We start from the raw sequence: 18,721 nt of genomic DNA, 5'->3' as shown, positions 1-18,721 counted from the left end.
TTACGCGAAGAGCTCAACAAAGCAAATGCCTTTCTGCTGCTTGAGAAGTGTTTTTAAGGAAGAGCGTCCTTTTACGTTAGAGTCGGATGTCATTATACAAACTTGGAAGAACATAAAAAATACTTTTGTGTCCAGCACTTTTGTTATGTTGACTGTTGAGATCACTGGCTTCCTGATGGGGCTTGGTGGGAGGTGGTGCGCAGGGAGGGGGTTGTTTCTGGATATACAGCCTCTGTATATGTGCTTAACATTCTACAGATAAGAATATTTTATTGACTTGTTTTCCTTTCAGGTACCATCACTGAATGAAGTTCCCCTTCATTATTTGAAACCTAACAGTTTTGTGAAGTTTCGTTGCATGATTCAGGATATGTTTGACCCTGAGTTTTACATGGGAGTTTATGAAACGGTTAACCGAAACACAAAAGCACGTGTATGTATTGCTTTTTTTCATGAAAATTTCTGTTTATAATTAGTGGTATTTTATCCTTGTGTTGTTTATGGTAGTTTTGATTCAGATATACTGATATGCTGTTATCCTTTGTTTTGGATCATAGGTCCTTCATTTTGGAAAATATAGAGATGTAGCAGAGTGCGGGGTATGTATCCTTAAGATATATAAAACATCTTAAGAACTTCTTAAGCAGCGAATTTATTTCTTTTGGTTGATCTTAAGTGTATTTATTTTGTGTATAAATAAGTTCTAAGAAGTCATGTGAAATGTTTTATTTACCTTTTATTTAAGCTTCTCTGTTAAAGTTTTTGATCTTTTAAAAATCTCTTAAAAGGTGGAGTATTGTAAATAACTAATTCCTTTCTTTTCCTTATATCTGTACACTTGGTTTCAAAATTAGAGGGTTATGGTAAATTCTTTTAAAGTAAAAGAAACTTACTAGAAAAGCAGTTATAGAGGCACTATAATATATCTGCATTTTTAAAAAATTGTTTTTTTGTGTGGTTCTACTGAAACTGGTGGTAATTGTCAGTTGTTGAGGGGAAAAAAACAAGTATTACAGGTGGGGATTGATCAGCAGGTGCTTAAGTAGAAAGGTGGCACATTGGTGGAGACCCCCCCTCCCATTCTGGGTCTAGTTCTCTGCTTTGGTGATCCAGACTCCCAGTTTAATCACATTATGTGGGGCTTTTTACATACTGGGAGTCTGACTCCTGCTTACCCAAACTTCAAGAGATTGATTTGTAAGCCCTAATACCAGCACATTTACTCATAGTAGAAGCTGTGCCTGATTAAAATGTCCTAGCTCAGGGCCAGTCTGGACGGCAGAACAGCCCTTATATGGAAGGTTGCTGCAAAGATTCTATAAAACAAAAATGTAACTTCATATAATTATTTAGGGGAACTCATGAGAGTTGGATTTGCTAATCTTAACACATAATGAACTCAAGGTCTCCCAGTGTCTTTTTTCTTTGAGAGTGTTTCCATAAAGTAAATGTGGTGCCAAGTCTAATGTGTCAACTTTACAAATAGTTGCTGTGGCCCTTGTTTGAGAAGCCCTTAGCCATATTAGCCTCATCTATCAATACACGGTAATGGAGTATCACCGTAAGCTAGTAATCTCAGCATCTGGAAATAGGAAAGTAAAATAGGTGAGTCTGTCCACGTGTGACACTGCTGAAGGCAAAGAGTTTGTATTGTGTTGCTAGAAATAATAAGTAGAAGCACCAAACCAGGAATACTTTGGTCCTGGAAAGAAAGAAACACATAGAAAGCCCTGCTTGTACATACTAGCTCAGGTGAAACTTGATGTGTCTTGGGTCCTTCCCCGCACCACCAAAATGGAATATAAATTTTATTTTACTTTTAAGAGATTTTTTGTTAATATATGTACTCAAAGTAATATGTGCTTATTGAAGTAATATTTTAATATTACATCTTGGGTTCTTTCTGTGTCTTAGGATTTTCTCATTATATTTGAAATGGAGAACATTCCTTTTCTGGGGAATAATATCTGACTGAAATCTCATGTCAGAGTTACTGCTAATGAATATTTCATTAAGTTCCTATTTTATAGGCTGATACTGATATGGTCTATGAAAGAGACAGTGCTTTGTCTTTGAAAAAAATAAAGTATCCTGTTTATTAAAAGATTTAATTTTGTGACAGGGTGAGATGTATTATGCACTTAAGGGAAGGTAGTATATTGATGGTTGCATGTGAAATGATTTTATGTCCTTTTTTTTTTTAATGGGTTTGGGTTTGGTATTTAGTTTTTAATTCTTAATGTGAAGTATTTACTGTGGTTTTGTAAATAACATGAATATGTGGTTTGCTAATTAAAGTTTTGCTTTTGTTTTTCTTAGTAAAACTTTAAATATGCTTTTTGTGTATATCACAGCCTCAACAAGAAGTTGATTTAAACTCCCCACGAACTACCACTCTGGAAAGACAGACTTTCTATTGTGTCCCAGTGCCTGGGGAATCTACGTGGGTAAAAGAAATATCCTTTATCTGAAGTTTCTTCTGTGTTGAGTGGTTCCTGATTATATTCTTAATTGAAAAAACCACAATTAAATTTTGAGTTTTTGAAACTTAGTGTTTTTACACCAACAAAATAAGCTGGAAAAAAATTGTTCTTCATTTACAGAACTTGGCTTTATTTTAATGAAATGTTTTTCGTTTGTCCTAAACAAAAAAGTTTATAAACAACCAAAGTATGCGTCACTGAGAAATGATAAAATTGTGGTACATTCCTGTAGTGAAATACTGTTAAAAAGATTGAGCCCACCGTGGATTTAAAGGTACTGAAAAAGTACCATAGTTAAATAAAAACATAGTTTCAAATTAGAACTAATTCTAGATTTCTTAAGGGGAAACAACATGTTGGCTCACTGAGAGATGTGGAAACATCTTGGTATACTTTTTTTTTTTTTTTTTTTTAGGTGTAGTTCATATACCCTGAAATATGTAGATTTTAAGGGTGCACTTGAGTGGACAAATGCATACCCATTTAAATTACACCTGTGAAAGTAAAGTGCTTGTTCCAGAAAGTTCCCTTGTGTCTTTCCAGGCACCTCACTCACCTTTTGTGACCACTGTCCTGATTTCTTTCACTATAGCTTGGTTTTACCTATTCTGTACGCCCAAAAATGGAATCATAGAGAGTCTTGTGTCTGATTATTTGTTCTCCATAACACATTTGAGATTCATCCTTGTGTGTGTGTGTGTGTGTGTGTGTGTGTGTTTGTGTGTTGCTCATTCCTTTTTATTGCTGATTTTATTTGTTTACATTTTTTCCACTTGATGAGAATTTGGTTTTTTTCCCAGTTTGGGGGTTGGCATTTTGTGAGAAGATTTTTAGTTAGGTTTTTTTTAACAGTTTTCTTCTGTGTATCAGTTGTGATAAGTTGTATTGTTCAAGGGATTGTTTCAAAATCATTTAGTCTTAGTTGAATTTATGTCAATAACAAAGCTTTTCATAATATTTCCTTAATTTCTTGTCTGGAGGATATCTAGCAATGATCTCTTTTCATTTATAATAATGTTCATTAATTTTTTTTTATTCTTGATCAGTGTTGTTAGTGGTTTGTCAGAGAACCAACTGTTTAATTTTCTGTTTTCTATCTCATTGACTTTTGCTCTTATTTCCTTTTATGCTAGTTTGGCTTTAATTTTTCTCTGGCTTCTCAAAGTGAATGCACAGATCATTAATTTCAAATCTTCCCTTTCTTATATTAGCATTGAAGGCTGTATATTTCTTTCTAATCACTGCTTTGATTGTATTCCAGACTTTGATTTGTTTTCACCATCATTCAACTCAATATTTTCTAATTTCCCTTGTGATTTCTTTTTTGTTCCTTGATCTTTACAGCAGTTTACTTCCATTCATCCCCTCATTCTTTGTGCTGCCGTTGTCCTACACTTCATTTGTACTTAAACTATAGAGCCCACAGTATATTACCCTGTTTGCTTTAAACATTTGTCTTCTTGGGACGCCTGGGTGGCTCAGTTAGTTAAGCGTCTGCCTTTGGCTCAGGTCATGATTCTAGGGACCTGGGATCAAGCCCCACACTGGGTTCCCTGCTCAGCAGGGAGCCTGCTTCTCTCTCTCTTCTTCTTTCTCTCTCTCTGTCAAATAAATAAAATCTTTAAAAAAGGGTGCCTGGGTAGCTTAGTCAGTTGGGCATCTGTCTTCAGCTCAGATCATGATCCCAGGGCCCTGGGATTGAGCCCTGCATTGGGCTCTCTGCTCAGCGGGGGCCTGCTTCTCCTTCTTCCTACCATTCACCCTGCTTGTACTCTCTTCTCTGTCAAATAAATAAAATCTTAAAAAAAAAAAATCTTTAAAAAAATTTGTCTTCTACATAAATTAGGAAATGAGGAAAAAGTGTCTTGTATGTGTTTGTGGTATGTACCATTTCTAGCTCATTGTTTTTTTTTTTTTTTAATGGAGTCATTTAACTGAGCTTTTCTTTAAGTACAGATCTGTTGGTGATGAATTTTTCAGCTTTGGTTCAAGGAATAATGTCTTTGTTTCACCTCTATTTTTGAAGGATGTTTTTGCTGGTTATAGAATTCTGGGTTGACAGCTCTTTTCCTTCCCCAGCACTCTGATGGTCTTATTCCATTGTCTTCTGGCCTCCATTGCCTTTTTTTTTTTTTTTTTTTGGATCCAGAGTGTGAGTATGGGGAGGGGGAGAGAGAGAATCTTAAGGATGCCCCATGCTGGGTGGGGAGCCTGATGCGTGGCTCAGTCCCTGACCCTGAGATATTATCTGAGCTGAAATCAAGAGTCAGATGCTCAAATCATTGCACCTCCCAGGTGCCTCTGGTCCCCATTGCTTTTGGATGAAGGGCTAGCCGTCATTTTACTCTATCCCTGTGTGTGACATCTTTGTTTTTCCCCTGGCTACTTCTGATGTTCTGTCTCTCTGTGGTTTTTGGCAGTTTGGCTGTGATGTGGGTCAGTGTGGGTATTTTTGTGTTTATCTTGCTTGGGTATTTTCGAGGTTTTGGATCTGTGGACTGGTATTTTTCAGATTTCAGCCTTTATTTCTTCAAATGTTTTTCTGTCCCAGTCTCTTGTATTGTCTCGTTTTCTGGGGATTCAGTCACATAATCATTAGATGTTACTGATCTCCAGGTAACTGAGATTCTGTTTGTTTTTGTTCTGTTTTGTTCTCATTTTAGATATCTTTCAGTTCTTGATTTTTTCATTTGGTTCTTTTCCATTGTTCCCATTTCTCTGCTAACATTCCTCATCTTTGACTCATCAGTCTTTCTTTAGGATTTTAACCATTTATTTGAGATATGGAGTATGTGTGTGGGGGGGGAGGGGCAAGAAGGAGAGGGAGAAGCAGACTCCCCGCTGAGCAGGGGGCCCAATGTGGGGCTCCATCCCAGGACCCTGAGACCATGACCTGAGCCAAAGGCAGACACATTACCAACTAAGCCACTTAGATGGATCTTGTCTATATTTTCTTTTAAACTGATAAGAACAGGTACTACGCTTGATCATAGCGAAAAGGCCGAGAAGTGATTGTATTTCCTTTTAAAATTATGAATTTTAAGGTTTAGAGGGAACATATCTCAACATAATAAGGTTTAAAGGGAACATAGCTCAATACATATATATGAAAAAATAGTGAATTTTAGATTGCCTTTTTAGTGTCCTTTTCGGCTAATTCCAATATCTGAGTCATCTTTGGGTTTGTTTTGATTGGTTATTTTTAATCCTGATTGTAGGTCGTATTTTCTTGCCTCTTCATATATAACTAATAATGCGTTACTGTATGCTGATGTACAACATTGTAGAGAGTTCGGTTTTGTCTTCCTTTGAAGAATGTTGCGTTTTATTCTGACAGGCAGGTGATGTAAGTGGATCACTTTGACCTTGTCATGGCTTGGTTTTGCGATTTGTTAAGGTGGGCATGGAATAGCCCTTGGTCTGTAGGACACAGTCCTTACTCATGAAATGTGCTATTTCTGGTCACACCTCAGTGCCCAGGTTGTCCATCAGGGTCCGGTTCTAGTATTGTAGAAGTCCTGAATCTCCATTTAGCTCCCAGCCAACTAGCAGCTGTTCCCTGCTAGCCCTTAAGGAATCCTGACTTGTACATCCATGGTTTTATGTTCAGCCAAAACCCCATATGGAGGCTGCCCAGGTTTCTTGGTCTTATCTGCAACTCTTGCCTCTGTTACTTTCTGCAGCTTCCAGGTGCTCAGGAGCCCGGAACTGTGTGCTCTGTTTCTCTGTCCTGCAAGGGCAGGGTCCTTGCTTCTCTTTGTTGCGGTTTGGGAAATGTTCCCAAGAGAAAGCTGGGAAGAGTGTGGAGTTTACTGGTGTGTTTCCTTATTGAAGAACTATAACCTTATGTTCTCTTACGATGTTCAGTTACTGAAAACAGTTGCTCATATCTTTTATCCAGTTGTATAGTTTCCTTATAGCACAGGTAGGGGGCATGAGGTTAAGCTGCTACTCTCATGATCAAAACTGGAAGTCCAGTCTTTTAAAAGGATGTTTTAATTTTAGCCAAATTGCCAAACCAATAATCTTTTATTAGCCCTAGAATTAGCATACCTTAGGATATTCCTCAGTGCCTGGTAGATTTTCCTTAACTTTTCATTTAACGCCTATGTTAATGCAAACCAAGCTCGAGTCAGTCCGTCAACGTCCTACACTCCCAGTCGTCACAAGAGGAGTTACGAAGACGATGAAGATATGGACCTACAGCCCAATAAACAGAAAGACCAACATGCAGGTGCCAGGCAAGCAGGTAGTGTGTGCCAACAGGCTTTCTGTTCATTTCTCCCTCAGGTCCATTTCCAGAATTAATTGTTGTGTAATACAGCTCTAGATTTAGGAAATGACAGCAATTTGACAACCTTGCATTCAAGTTCATCACTGTTATAAACAGTCTTGAGAGTTTTTGCAATACTCTGGTCAAACCGTGCTTCATAACTGAGCAGTTAGGCATCACTTAGTGAGAAGTGTCTGCTTTTCTGTTAGTCTTTAAGAGTCTCAGGTGGTTAACGGACAAAGGTCTTTTTCTCATTCTTTATATTTTTATTTCAGCTCCTAAGTAATATGGAAGTCTAGTAGTTTATCCTGAAAATGTTTTTTTTTTTTTTAATATCTGAAAACATCCTTTTTTATTTTCCTTTGGAGATAGTAGAACTTTATTTTTTATTTTTATTTTTTTAAGAGATTTTATTTATTCATGAGCGGGACAGAGAGTGTGTGCATGTGTGCACACAAGCATGGGGAGGGACAGAGAGAGGGGGAAAAGCAGTTTCCCTGCAAGGCAGGGAGCCTAACCCTGGGATTATGACCCGGGCCAAAGGGAGATGCTTAACGGACTGAGCCACCCAGGTGCCCCAAGATAGTGGTACTTTAATTTAGTAAGATTGAAAACATCGGAGGAAAACCATGAAATTGTGGGCACTAGGTAACTTTGTACTCAACTTGAGATCAGAGAGCCCTTAAAATAGTCACAGTTCTATTCTATGTACACACATTTGTAGTGGTTTATCTTGAAACATGCTGAAAACCCAGTAAATTCTGATTAACACGGGGACCAAAGTTTGGAATGTCCTAAGAGCATGAGATAGTTTCAGAATTGGCATATTTCATTCTTGATTTTACCAATCACAGTGTTTAAGAATAGTGAATTTCTTTATTGCGGCAGATAGAGAAGTTTGTCATTATTCCTCCTTTTGTGGCCAGTCATTTCTCTGTAGCACCATCCTCAGAGGGCAAGTTGAAGGGTGCGGGGGTTGACAAATCCGTCTAGTCACGGGGCATCTGCAAGATTGGGTTGAGAGTGGTAAACAAAGAATTACTAATGAATTTCATTTAGCCATATGTTTTCCTACTTTATATATATTTCCTTAGAGCTAAGGCATACTTTAATGTTTTTAACATCGGAATGTTTTATAGTAAATCTGTGCAAATGTGGTGGTCTTTTTCTCCACCCCCCCCAAATGCTTATTAAAATTAATGGTGTATCATAACAATAAGTAACATTAGAATCCAGGATATATGGTAATTCTGTTATCTAAGCAACTGATGATCTCTCCTCCTTTTTGCTTTCATTTGGATGTCCTACTGTAGGCTTTTTGTACATTTGGGCGCATCATTTATTTACAGTGTAACTTGTTTGTTGGTTTCTCAGTAATCTTTCAAGCTATATATATTTAAAAAATATTTTTGAGATAAGCGTAGATCACATGTAGCTGTAAGAAATAAGTTTCCCCTGATGGTAACATCTTGTATAATTCTAGTAGAATATCGTAACCAGGAAATGGACATTGCTACCGCCCAGTGACCTTAGATTTATATTTCCTACACACAGTTATTTGTGTGCGTGTATTTTGTTCTGGGCAGTGTCGTCACATGTAGACTCATGGGACCACTACCACAGTCAGGATCCAGAATGGTTCATTGCCCACATCTTTCAAAGTTGTCCTTGTAGAGTCCTGCCCACCCACTGCTCTCCTGCCTCTCCCCTCCCCAGAAGTCCTTAACCCCTAGCAAACACGAACCCATTCTTCATCTCTGTACTAATGTTATTTTATTGCAACAGTGTTGCATAGTTGGGAATACTTCAGTTAAGAAAAAAAATAAAAGATCCGGTTCTAGCTTAACCTTAAAAAACAATGGTAAGTTACGTAAATGGAATCGTACAGTGTGTACACTTTGTGGATTGGCTTTTTTCAGTCAGCAAAACTTGAGATCCATCCAGATTAATCTGTGAATCAATAGTGTATTCCTTCTTATTGCTGAGCAATATTTTATGGTGTGGCAGGCTATGTGATTTTAATTAGTTATAGGCCCTAAACTGTGACCACTTCAGGGATAGAGGGCATTTTTTAAATCATCCTTGTGTCCCCAACAACTAGTCTGATTCCTAGCACACAGTGGATGTTACAAATATTTGGTAAATGAATGTATTGCTATATGGTTTTATTCTGAGTAATAAGTAGAAAAAAGTATATTCTACCAAGGCGGGTTTGTTGTCAGTAGACATCTTTAGATTAAAGTTGTCAAAGTAACTGTAAATATTAACTTTTAAAATATACTTGAGATTTGAAGAGGGGAGTTTTTTGCCATTTTGTTGTGTGGGAGAAATGATTAAATTTTTTAGATCTTCATAATCTTTGTTCTCTTTTAGGTCAGACAAAGGGTTTTGTTAGCATATCTTACTTCCTTAAGAACTGTGACAACTTGAAGTTTTTTTGTGTTCAGAAGCATCATTTATATCAGACTTGAAAGGCTCTTTAGAAATGTTCTTTCTCTCCAGGAAGCCTTAAAAATGACTAAGTGCAGTGCTGTTCTTTGAATTTAGGGAGTGTTGGTGGTCTTCAGTGGTGTGGAGAGCCAAAACGTTTAGAAACTGAAGCTTCTACTGGCCAACAGCTGAACTTCTTGAACCTCTCTTCTCCTTTTGACCTGAATTTTCCACTGCCAGGGGAGAAGGGCCCTGCATGCCTTGTGAAGGTACTAAACCTTTTATAGACCTGACCTTGATGTAGATGTGGAATGTGTCTCAGAGTTAACATGGAGTATACTCTTAGCATTTGTGTTTGTTTTCTGTGGCTGCTGGAGCGAATATTCACCACGTCAGTGGCTTTTAAAACAACAAAAATTTTATCATTTTACAGGCTTTAGGTCAGAAGTCCAACATTGATCTCACTGAAGATAAAATCAAGGTGTCCTTTGGGCTGCATTCCTTTCTAAATGATCTGGGGGAAAATCTGTTTTCTTGCCTTTTCCAGCTTCTAGAAGTGCTCACATTCCTTGGCTTGGGGCCCCTTCTTCCATCTTCAAAGCCAGAGTGTTTTCATAGTCACCTCTTCCTGGAAAGGACCTTTGTGATTCGATTGGGCCCAACCAGATCATCCAGGATAATCTCTTCGTCTCAGGGTCTTGAATTTATTCATACCCCCTTTTGCTTATAAGGTAACCTATTCACAGATTGCAGGGAGTAGGATGTGGACCTCTTTGGGAGGCCATGTTCTGTCTACCACGGCATTCTTAAATTCAGTTGAAGAATATGGGGCACTTGGCTGCCTCAGTTGGTGGAGCCTGCGACTCTTAGTCTTGGGGTTTTGAGTTTGAGGCCCATGTTGAGTGTAGCGCTCACTTAAAAAAAGAATTGAAAAATATTTTGAACACAGAAGTAGAACAATTTTTTTAATTCATGTGAATTCCTATGTCATTTCCAGCTTCCGACAATATCTAACTTTTTCAACATTCTTCTCATCAAAATCTTTTTCTCATTTGTATTTAAAATAAAACAGAGGCAAAAAATCTGTTGGCAGTTTGTTCTATTTTGCTTACCCTGGTTTTTTGATCCTGATAGGTGAAGCAAGCAATGTAAGTTTCAGAAATGATCATTGAGAATTTCCATTCTTTTATTTTGTGGTTTTAAACTTAAGTGGCACTTCAGTTCTGTACCATAGGGACCAGAGTGAGGACGGCTTTCCTGCCATGTTTCGGTTCAGCCTCACCAAGAAGAGGCTTTGACAGTTATTAGCGTCCATCAAAGACACAACTTTGAAAGTTTTGAAAGTTTTGAAAACCCTCATGGCCTTTCTGAGTTTTGTGTTAACCCTCCTAATGGTGCATAGTTGGTGAATAAGTCCAAAGTTAGTAATCCTGCAGTTGTTTCCCACCCCCCTTCTCTTGGTGTTCTGAATAGATTTTGAGATAATGCAGGGTTTTTTTTTTTTTTTTAAGATTTTATTTTTCATTTATTTGAGAGTGAGAGAGAGCACAAGTGGAGGGAGGGGCAAAGGGGACGGGAGAAGCAGACTCTCTGCTGAGGAGGGAACCCATCGTGGGGTTCTGTCCCAGGATCATGACCTGAGCCGAAGGCAGACGCTTAACTAACTGAGCCACCCAAGCACCCAATAATGCACATTTGTAATGTTAGTCATCCATTGGGAAAGCCTCTTCGAAGTAGTGTGGTGTATTGACAGCAGACCCTGGTCTGGGGGTCAGGAGTCCTCTGTTTTAGTGTTAATTGCTAACGAGGAGAATGACTTTAGGCAAGTATTTTATCTCTCTTGGTTTCAATTTATGAAACAAAAGAGTGGCTTTAAATTCCATTTCCTGACCTAAAAATCAAAAATATTATTTCTTTAGCCTTAAAACTAATATTTTATGATTTTTTTGGTGTTATTTAGTCCTAACAACGTGGTTTCTTACGATCTCCTGTCAGGTCTATGAAGACTGGGATTGTTTCAAAGTCAATGATGTTCTTGAGTTATATGGTGTCCTATCTGTGGATCCTGTGCTAAGTATACTGAATAATGATGAAAGGTGAGTCTGTTTGTTCTTTTTTGGGTAACTTTATTTTGATAAAATTTCAAACTTACAGAAGAGCTGGAAGATAATGTTACGAAGAGCTTTCTCCCTTTACCCAGATTTACCAGTTGTTAACCCTTAGTGCCCCATTTGCTCTGTCATTCATTTGTACTCTCACATGTGCACGTTTTTGTATATGTACATGTTTCTCTGAAACACCTGAGAGTAAGTTGCGTACATTATCCCCTAAATACTTGAGTCCATATTTCCTAAGAACAAGGACTTTCTCCTATACAGTCAGAGTACAGCCATCAAAATTAGGAACTTTTAGAAAATTAGAAACACTAATCCACACTCCATACTTAATTTCACCAATTATCTCAATCTTGTTTCTTCTGGTGTGGTTTTTTTTTTTTTTTTTTTTTTTCTTTTTTAAATTTTTCCTTCTTTTCTGTGAGTCAGAATCCGTAGGGTCACATGTTCCACTAATCTGGAACAGTACTTGACTTTTGTCTTTCCTGAACTTGACACCTTTTTTTTTTTTTTTTTTTTTTTTTAAAAAACTTTGCCAAAATTCATTTCTCACTTTCTGGAGGCTGGGAAGTCCAAGAGTAAGGTGCTGACAGATCCAGTGTCTAGTGAGGGCCCCTTTCCTGGTTGCAGATGGCTGTCTTTCCTTGTCCTCACATGGCAGAGAGCCTTGACACCTTTGAAGAGTATAGCCAGTCATTTTGTAGAATATCTGTTTGGGTTTATGTGGTGTATTCTCATGCTTAGAATCAGGCTGTCATATGAGGAGGCACCTGATGTTAGTGTGCTGCACTATTGGTGGTGGTAATTTTGATCGTTTGGTTAAGGTGGCATCTGCCAGGTTTCTGTCCTATAAAGTTACTGTTTTTCACTTTGTAATAAGTAATTTGGAAGGAGGTGCTTGGAGATTACATTAATATCCAGTTTCTTTTTTTTTTTTTTTTTTTTAAGATTTTATTTATTTATTTGACAGAGATCACAAGTAGACAGAGAGGCAGGCAGAGAGAGAGAAGCAGGCTCCCCGCTGAGCAGAGAGCCCGATGCGGGACTCGATCCCAGGACCCTGAGACCATGACCTGAGCCGAAGGCAGTGGCCTAACCCACTGAGCCACCCAGGCGCCCAATATCCAGTTTCTTATTTAACTTTTGTCCACTTATTTATGTAAAATTTTATTTGTCAGAGTGTGCACGGGCATGTACACAAGCATGGGAAGTGGCAGGCAAAGGATGAGGGAGGAGCAGGCTTCCTGCTGAGCAAGGAGCCCCATGTTGGGCTTAATCCCAGGACCCTGGGATCATGACCTGAGTCAGAGGCAGACGCTTAACTGACTGAGCCACCCATGTGTCCCTCATCCACTTACTTTAATATCCATTGATGATTCTATTTTATTTTTAGTTAGAGCATGAGCGGAAGGGGCAGAGGGAGAGGGGGAGAGAATCTCAACCAGATTCCACGCTGAGCATGGAGCCCAGTGCAGGGGTCAGTCCCACGACCCTAGGATGACAACCTGAGCTGAAACCAAGAGTCAGACGCTCAACCGACTGCACCACTCGGGCGCCCCTGTCCATTGATGATTCTTGATCGGTTATTACTAGATGGTGATTTTCTATCTCAGTCATTCCTTCTGCACTTGTTTATTGGCATTCTGTTAGAAGAGAGATTTTCCTTCTCATTCATTTACTTAAGTAATTTGTTTATTTCAGTGTGGCTGTTAGTCTGGTGCTCGAGATTCAGGTTTTCTCATTTGGCTAGTGAGAGTCGTTGTAAGCAGGCTCTGTGTCTTTGCTGATGTGACCTCATTTTTGAAAATGTCTTTCCTGGCACACACGCTGTTTCAACCTCATCTGTCCTTCCTCTACTCCGGCTGCAGTATCAGCCATTTTGCTAAGGAGCATCAGTTTCTTTTAGTGAGGAGTTTTATTTAAAAGTCAAGATCTGAGTGCTTGTGTGCTCACTGGTATCAGGATTGGTATTGCTTCTATGCCCTTTTAATGGGCGGGGCTAGGAAATACATAGACACATACACTGTGCGCGTACAAATAAATGCACATTTATATGCCCGTATACATGCATCTTCATGTATTTTCAAGTCTATCAGAACTGAACAGAACATTCACAGTGTTTCCAGTTCCAGTTCTGCACTCAGATGTTCTCCCTTCTCCCTTCCTATATTTGTAGCCCCCCTACTAACAGAAAGAAGCTTGACTCTCATTGTTCTCAACGTATTTCCACAGTGCAGAGGAGGTAATTTCAGAATCAGCAGTCCACACCGCTGCAAAAAACAAACCTTGTAACTCTCATCCAAGACTGGTTTCCATTTCTTTTTATTTTAGAATGAGGCGTACAGTTAGAGTGCTGTGTCTAAAATTACCGGGGTGAGTTTTCTTCCCATTTGGTCCTTTTGCTCATTATTCATTTTATGTGGTTAGGTTCGGTTGGTTTCCATTGCATTTCTCTTCAGAGTGTTTCTTCTGTCCTTACTGTTTTGATTTTTTTTTTTTTTTACATATTCATGAGTTTTTATTAGAGCATACACTAAGTTTGTATGAAAAGTGGTGGTACATGTTTTGAAGAGTTTAATTTTTAAACTTTAAAATCTGTTAACATTTTCTCATTTGTTTTGATTTTGACATTGTTACCCAAATCAGAGCTATATACAAAGAATATAGGGGTGCCATCTCCCCTGCCCTGTTCCCACTCAAGCTCCATAGAGAACCAACCTGTTTCTGCCTTTATCTTTACTGTATTTTTTGCAAAAATAAGTAGACATGTGTATATTTTATTCCCCTTTATTATATAAAAGATAGCATGTTATATATATTCCTTTACACTTTCTCTTCACAGCTGACAATATATCCTGAAAATCCAGATCTTCCTCATTCTTCTTGTTTTGTCTTGAGTTTGCCAAGGAATGGAGTCATAACCTCCCCCCTGCAACGTAATAGTTTTCTTGTTGGGTATTGGACATTCATCTTGGTTTCCCTATAAGAAGAACTTATTTTTCACTATTACAATAAAGGGGGGGGGACACAGACATGTTTAAATAACTTTAAATAAACTTAAATAGCATTCCTTAATAATAGTATTGCAAATTGCTTGCCTTGGCTGTTTCTGGTGATGATGATTTTCCTGCTTCAGTCACTTCATTGGTTGAAGCCGCTTAGTGCCCAGAGAGAGCCAGATGGCTTGGGGTGCCGACCTGGTGTGGCCGTTTACCGGCCACGTGACTTCTGCAGGGCCTCACCTTCCCACTGGAGACCAGTGTAGGTGAGGCGTTAATGAACTGGTGTGTGCATAGAGAAGGACCCTGCCTGGCACGTGGTCCAGACCACGTACGGTTCTTTTCGTCCTTGTGTGTGAGGCAGGCGGCCATGTGAATGGGTAACTCTGTAGAGCAACCTGTGAAGTCTGAAGTTCTAAACACATCTTAGTGATTTGTTTCAGTTGTATCACAGTAAATCCATTGTCTGCTAATTTATTTAGCAAATCTGAAAAACTCAACACTTTTTTATTTCACTGCTTGACTACTCACTATTCAAGGGAGGTGTTGTGGAGGAATAAAAGTTAGGAAAAACAATTAGCAAGATAAGAGATGAATGGATCTTCCACACTGAGTAATAGATGCCTAATGGCTTATGAGTAAAAGACCCTGGTTTTTGAGACAGGCTGTGAAGCATTTCATGTCTCTGCCGATGAAGTGATTTCAAAACACAGACACTCTTCACCAGTGATGTGCTCTATCCCATTAACCGCAGCTACAGCATACTCAGTGAAAGTGTTCTTTTTCTTGAAAAACACATATATATCCTTGTGTGACCTAACTAGCCTGTGATCTGACCATTGAGAATGAGGAGCCATTTTCCGTTCTCTAGGGAGACGTACAGGTGGAACTGTTCTTGGCTTGAATTCTCATGTTCAGAGATGTGGCTGTGACTTGTGACTTTCTCCTCTCTCCGCAGGGATGCCTCTTCACTCCTGGATCCGATGGAATGCACGGACACGGCCGAGGAGCAAAGAGTGCACAGCCCTCCTGCTTCATTAGTGCCAAGAATTCATGTGGTTTTAGCCCAGAAGTTGCAGCACATCAATCCTTTACTGCCTGCTTGCCTTAACAAGGAGGAGAGCAAAACCTGTAAGTGTAAGTGCTAATGCCTTGGGAGCCAGAGACCGTGGGCCCCTGGGCGGGAGCCGCCTGCAGCGCGTGCTCTGCTCACAGTGGGGCCGAGGCAGCCAGATCCTCGTGCTCAGCCTCAGTCTCTCTAGTAGTCGCCGTGACCCTGGCCCGTTTTCCTTCCCGTTAATTCTCTTTATTAAGATGAGGCGAAAAAGAGTTTACAAGCTGTCTTATCTCAAAGATTGGCATCACTTAATGACCAGTATTTAAGTCTACACTAGTTGTCTAGTGACTTTAGTGCTTTGTTCCACTTGGGTTTGTTTTTCCTTCTTTGCCTGAGACACTCAGGAGGAGTTGGTGTGTGTGTTCTGAGTGTGGCCTCCCTCCCTTCTCCAGTCGTTTCAGGTTTCATGTCTGAATTGTCTCCCGTCCGAGCAGAGCTGCTTGGGTTCCTCACGCATGCGCTTCTGGGAGACAGCTTGGCCGCCGAGTACCTGATCCTGCATCTCATCTCCACGGTGTAAGTGCCAAGCTCCCGGCGGCCTGCGGTGGGGGGTGGTGCTGACGGCGCAGAAGAGCAGGAAGGTTGCTCAGGCCATTGGTGTTACAGTTCATTAGCTGCATCATCAGGTGGTTTTTATTCAGTGTGACAAGTGTTACATGAAATCACACATTCTTTGTCCACCTTGTTTCACATGTAACCTTTTGTTTATGTCTCCCTTAAATATAAGAGCCACAGTCAGACAAAGAACCTGGCTGATAAGTAAAATGAGCTGTTTTATTCTTTCTGCATTCTGAATTCTTGGTTTATACATCCCACAGCTCTGCAAGGCCCACGGGGCGCACATGTAATTTGTAGGTGAAGGTGCTCACTTCCTTTCCACCCCTCCACAGGTCTCTGTTTCCTGATTTCAGAAGTAATGAGTGTTTTCAACAAGTTTCAGGAGCATAAAGAAACTGGAAACTGTCATCTCACCCACTGAGAGATGATCTCTGTTAACACATTTGGCTCATGTTTGTTTCATCTTTTTTGTTTACATATGTGTACATCCCTGCACAGGTCTCCGTGGTACTCTAAACGCCGATCTTGTTTTTATCATTTACTATGTGTTAAACATTCTTCCTTTGTAATTCTTCATGAACTTTTTAATGGCTGTACAGTATTTCATTGTAGACCATTGTTCTAGTTCCGTAAATGCTGGTTTCCTAACTTCCCTCAGTTCCAAATGACCCTGCAGTCAGTGCCTTTGTTCTCCACATCCTCCCTCGGCTAGGATTTCAGACCGCAGCACATAATGGTTGAGTGCACAGGCTTTGGAGCCAAACCCTGCAGGTTCAAATCCAGCTTTCCCACATCCTGCTGTGTGAACTCGGGCATGTTACTTCAGATTTCTGTCTCAGATTTCTCACCCATACAGCGAAGGTGACTTGCCTCAGAGAGCCTGGGAATTACACGAGACAGTTAAGCACTCTGAACAGTCCTAGCGCATGCACAATGCTCATGCGCAAACGCTGGCTGTTATTGTTATTATTCTGATAAATGAGCTGGTCAGAGTAATTTGCTTTATTTTTAATGACAATATTTTGCTAATCTTTGGTTGCTTTTCATTGGAAATTGGGAATCCACCTGAATATCTTACTGGTTGGTATCTTTTTTTTTTTTTTCCTAGGTATACAAGAAGAGATGTTCTTCCACTGGGAAAATTCACAGTTAACTTGAGTGGTTGCCCAAGGAATAGTACCTTCACAGAACACTTGTACCGGATTATTCAACATCTTGTTCCAGCAGTAAGATCAATATAAATATTAATTATTATATAAATAATAATTATTAGAGATCTGAACACACTTGGGCGCCTGGGTGGTTCAGTCAGTTAAGCATCTGCCTTTGGCTCAGGTCATGATCCGATGATCCTGGAATTGAGCCCCACGTTGGGCTCCTTACTCAGGAGCCTGCTTCTCCCTCTGCCTCTGCCCCTCCCCCCTCCACTCATGTTCTCTCTTGCTCGCTCTGGTCTCTCTCTCTCAAATAAATTAAAACAAAAGGAAAACCTGAGCGCACTTTAAAAACTCATCTAATTGTCTTTCATTCAACCCAAGTATTTCAATTTGAAATTGTAATAGATCTTATTAAGGGGAAACGAAGCCTGTCAGGTTCCACAATTTACATACTCACCCCTAAACACTGCGCTTTTCTTTTATTGCCTTAGCACAAATTTCTGTGACTCTTAGGGCACGATTACAAGTAAATCCCTTAAGATTATGCTGTTGGTTGATCCCAGTTTGTGCAACTTGGTATCTATCCTTTGTGTGCATTAAAATCTTAAGTCGTTAAATAAGCCTGAATTACAAGAGCATAATTCATTTAGCTGAGGTAATAAAGATCTTTATCTCCATGGCCCCAGTTTTAATTCCTGTTTAGAAAGTCGAGCTGCCTTTGTTTGCCAGGGTGTGTGGAGTGCAGGGTTTGTGTGGTGGTGAGACACTGGGAATGAAGAAGTTGCTTTTGACTCGTCATGGACTGACAATGCTGATCACTTCTTATTTTGGAGATTTAAGAGGTTAAAATAGATCATTCATGTGACCGTGCCGTTGGAGGGTAAGTGCTAGCACTCTTCCAGGCCTGTAAACAGCAGTGGACCAAACAGACTAGCATTTCTCACACTCCTTGCCTCACTTGACACTCTGAAAAAATTATGGAGGGCTCAAAGAGGTGTAGTTTATCTGGGTTGTTTTTATTACCAGTTTGCCATAGTAGAAATTAAAACTAAAAATAGACTAAAATATTCATGAAAATATATCAATATATCAATTACGTATGAACATAAAATTTTTTTTTTTTAAGATTTTATTTTTATTTATTTGACAGAGAGATCACAAGCAGGCAGAGAGGCAGGCAGAGAAAGAGGAGGAAGCAGGCTCCCCGCTGAGCAGAGAGCCCGATGCGGGGCTCCATCCCAGGACTCTGAGATCATGACCTGAGCCGAAGGCAGCGGCTTAACCCACTGAGCCACCCAGGCGCCCCTGAACATAAAATATTTTTGTAACAATAGTGTTTTCCCAATTCAAAAAACATTAGTGATAAAAGTGACATGGTTTAAAATTTTTACCAATCTCTTTAATATCTGGATTAATAGAAGACTGCTGAATTGAAGAACCCTTTCTGCATTCAGTCTCTTATAATAGGATGTTTTGATTAAAGTATATGACGGAAAGCTGGCCTTTTTGGATAGCTGTGGATTTCTTGGATACTAGACTAAAACTGCCCACACGACATTTTTCTTTTTTTTTTAATTGAAAGATTTTTAT

The 18,721-nt window shown here is 39.5% G+C and overlaps 1 protein-coding gene and 1 pseudogene across 2 annotated transcripts in view; one reads left to right on the top strand and one right to left on the bottom strand.

The window, feature by feature from the left end:
* MCMBP (minichromosome maintenance complex binding protein) overlaps positions 1-18,721 on the top strand; it is a 48,599-nt gene that overhangs the window by 20,853 nt on the left and 9,025 nt on the right. The window contains exons 3-11 of one of the 2 annotated variants that reach the window (XM_047703563.1): positions 293-433; positions 558-599; positions 2,355-2,456; positions 6,588-6,732; positions 9,304-9,455; positions 11,182-11,282; positions 15,258-15,430; positions 15,809-15,932; positions 17,083-17,200. In XM_047703563.1, the coding sequence (XP_047559519.1) occupies positions 293-433; positions 558-599; positions 2,355-2,456; positions 6,588-6,732; positions 9,304-9,455; positions 11,182-11,282; positions 15,258-15,430; positions 15,809-15,932; positions 17,083-17,200 (1,098 nt within the window). Of the gene's footprint in view, positions 1-292; positions 434-557; positions 600-2,354; positions 2,457-6,587; positions 6,733-9,303; positions 9,456-11,181; positions 11,283-15,257; positions 15,437-15,808; positions 15,933-17,082; positions 17,201-18,721 lie in introns of both variants that reach the window. The other variant, XM_047703562.1, reaches the window with a different exon arrangement.
* On the bottom strand, positions 5,286-5,496 carry LOC125085396 (uncharacterized; annotated as a pseudogene).

The sequence above is a fragment of the Lutra lutra genome, chromosome 14, assembly GCF_902655055.1.
Source record: "Lutra lutra chromosome 14, mLutLut1.2, whole genome shotgun sequence".
Taxonomy (NCBI): Eukaryota; Metazoa; Chordata; class Mammalia; order Carnivora; family Mustelidae; genus Lutra; species Lutra lutra.
This window is presented reverse-complemented; position numbering and strand designations above follow the sequence as displayed.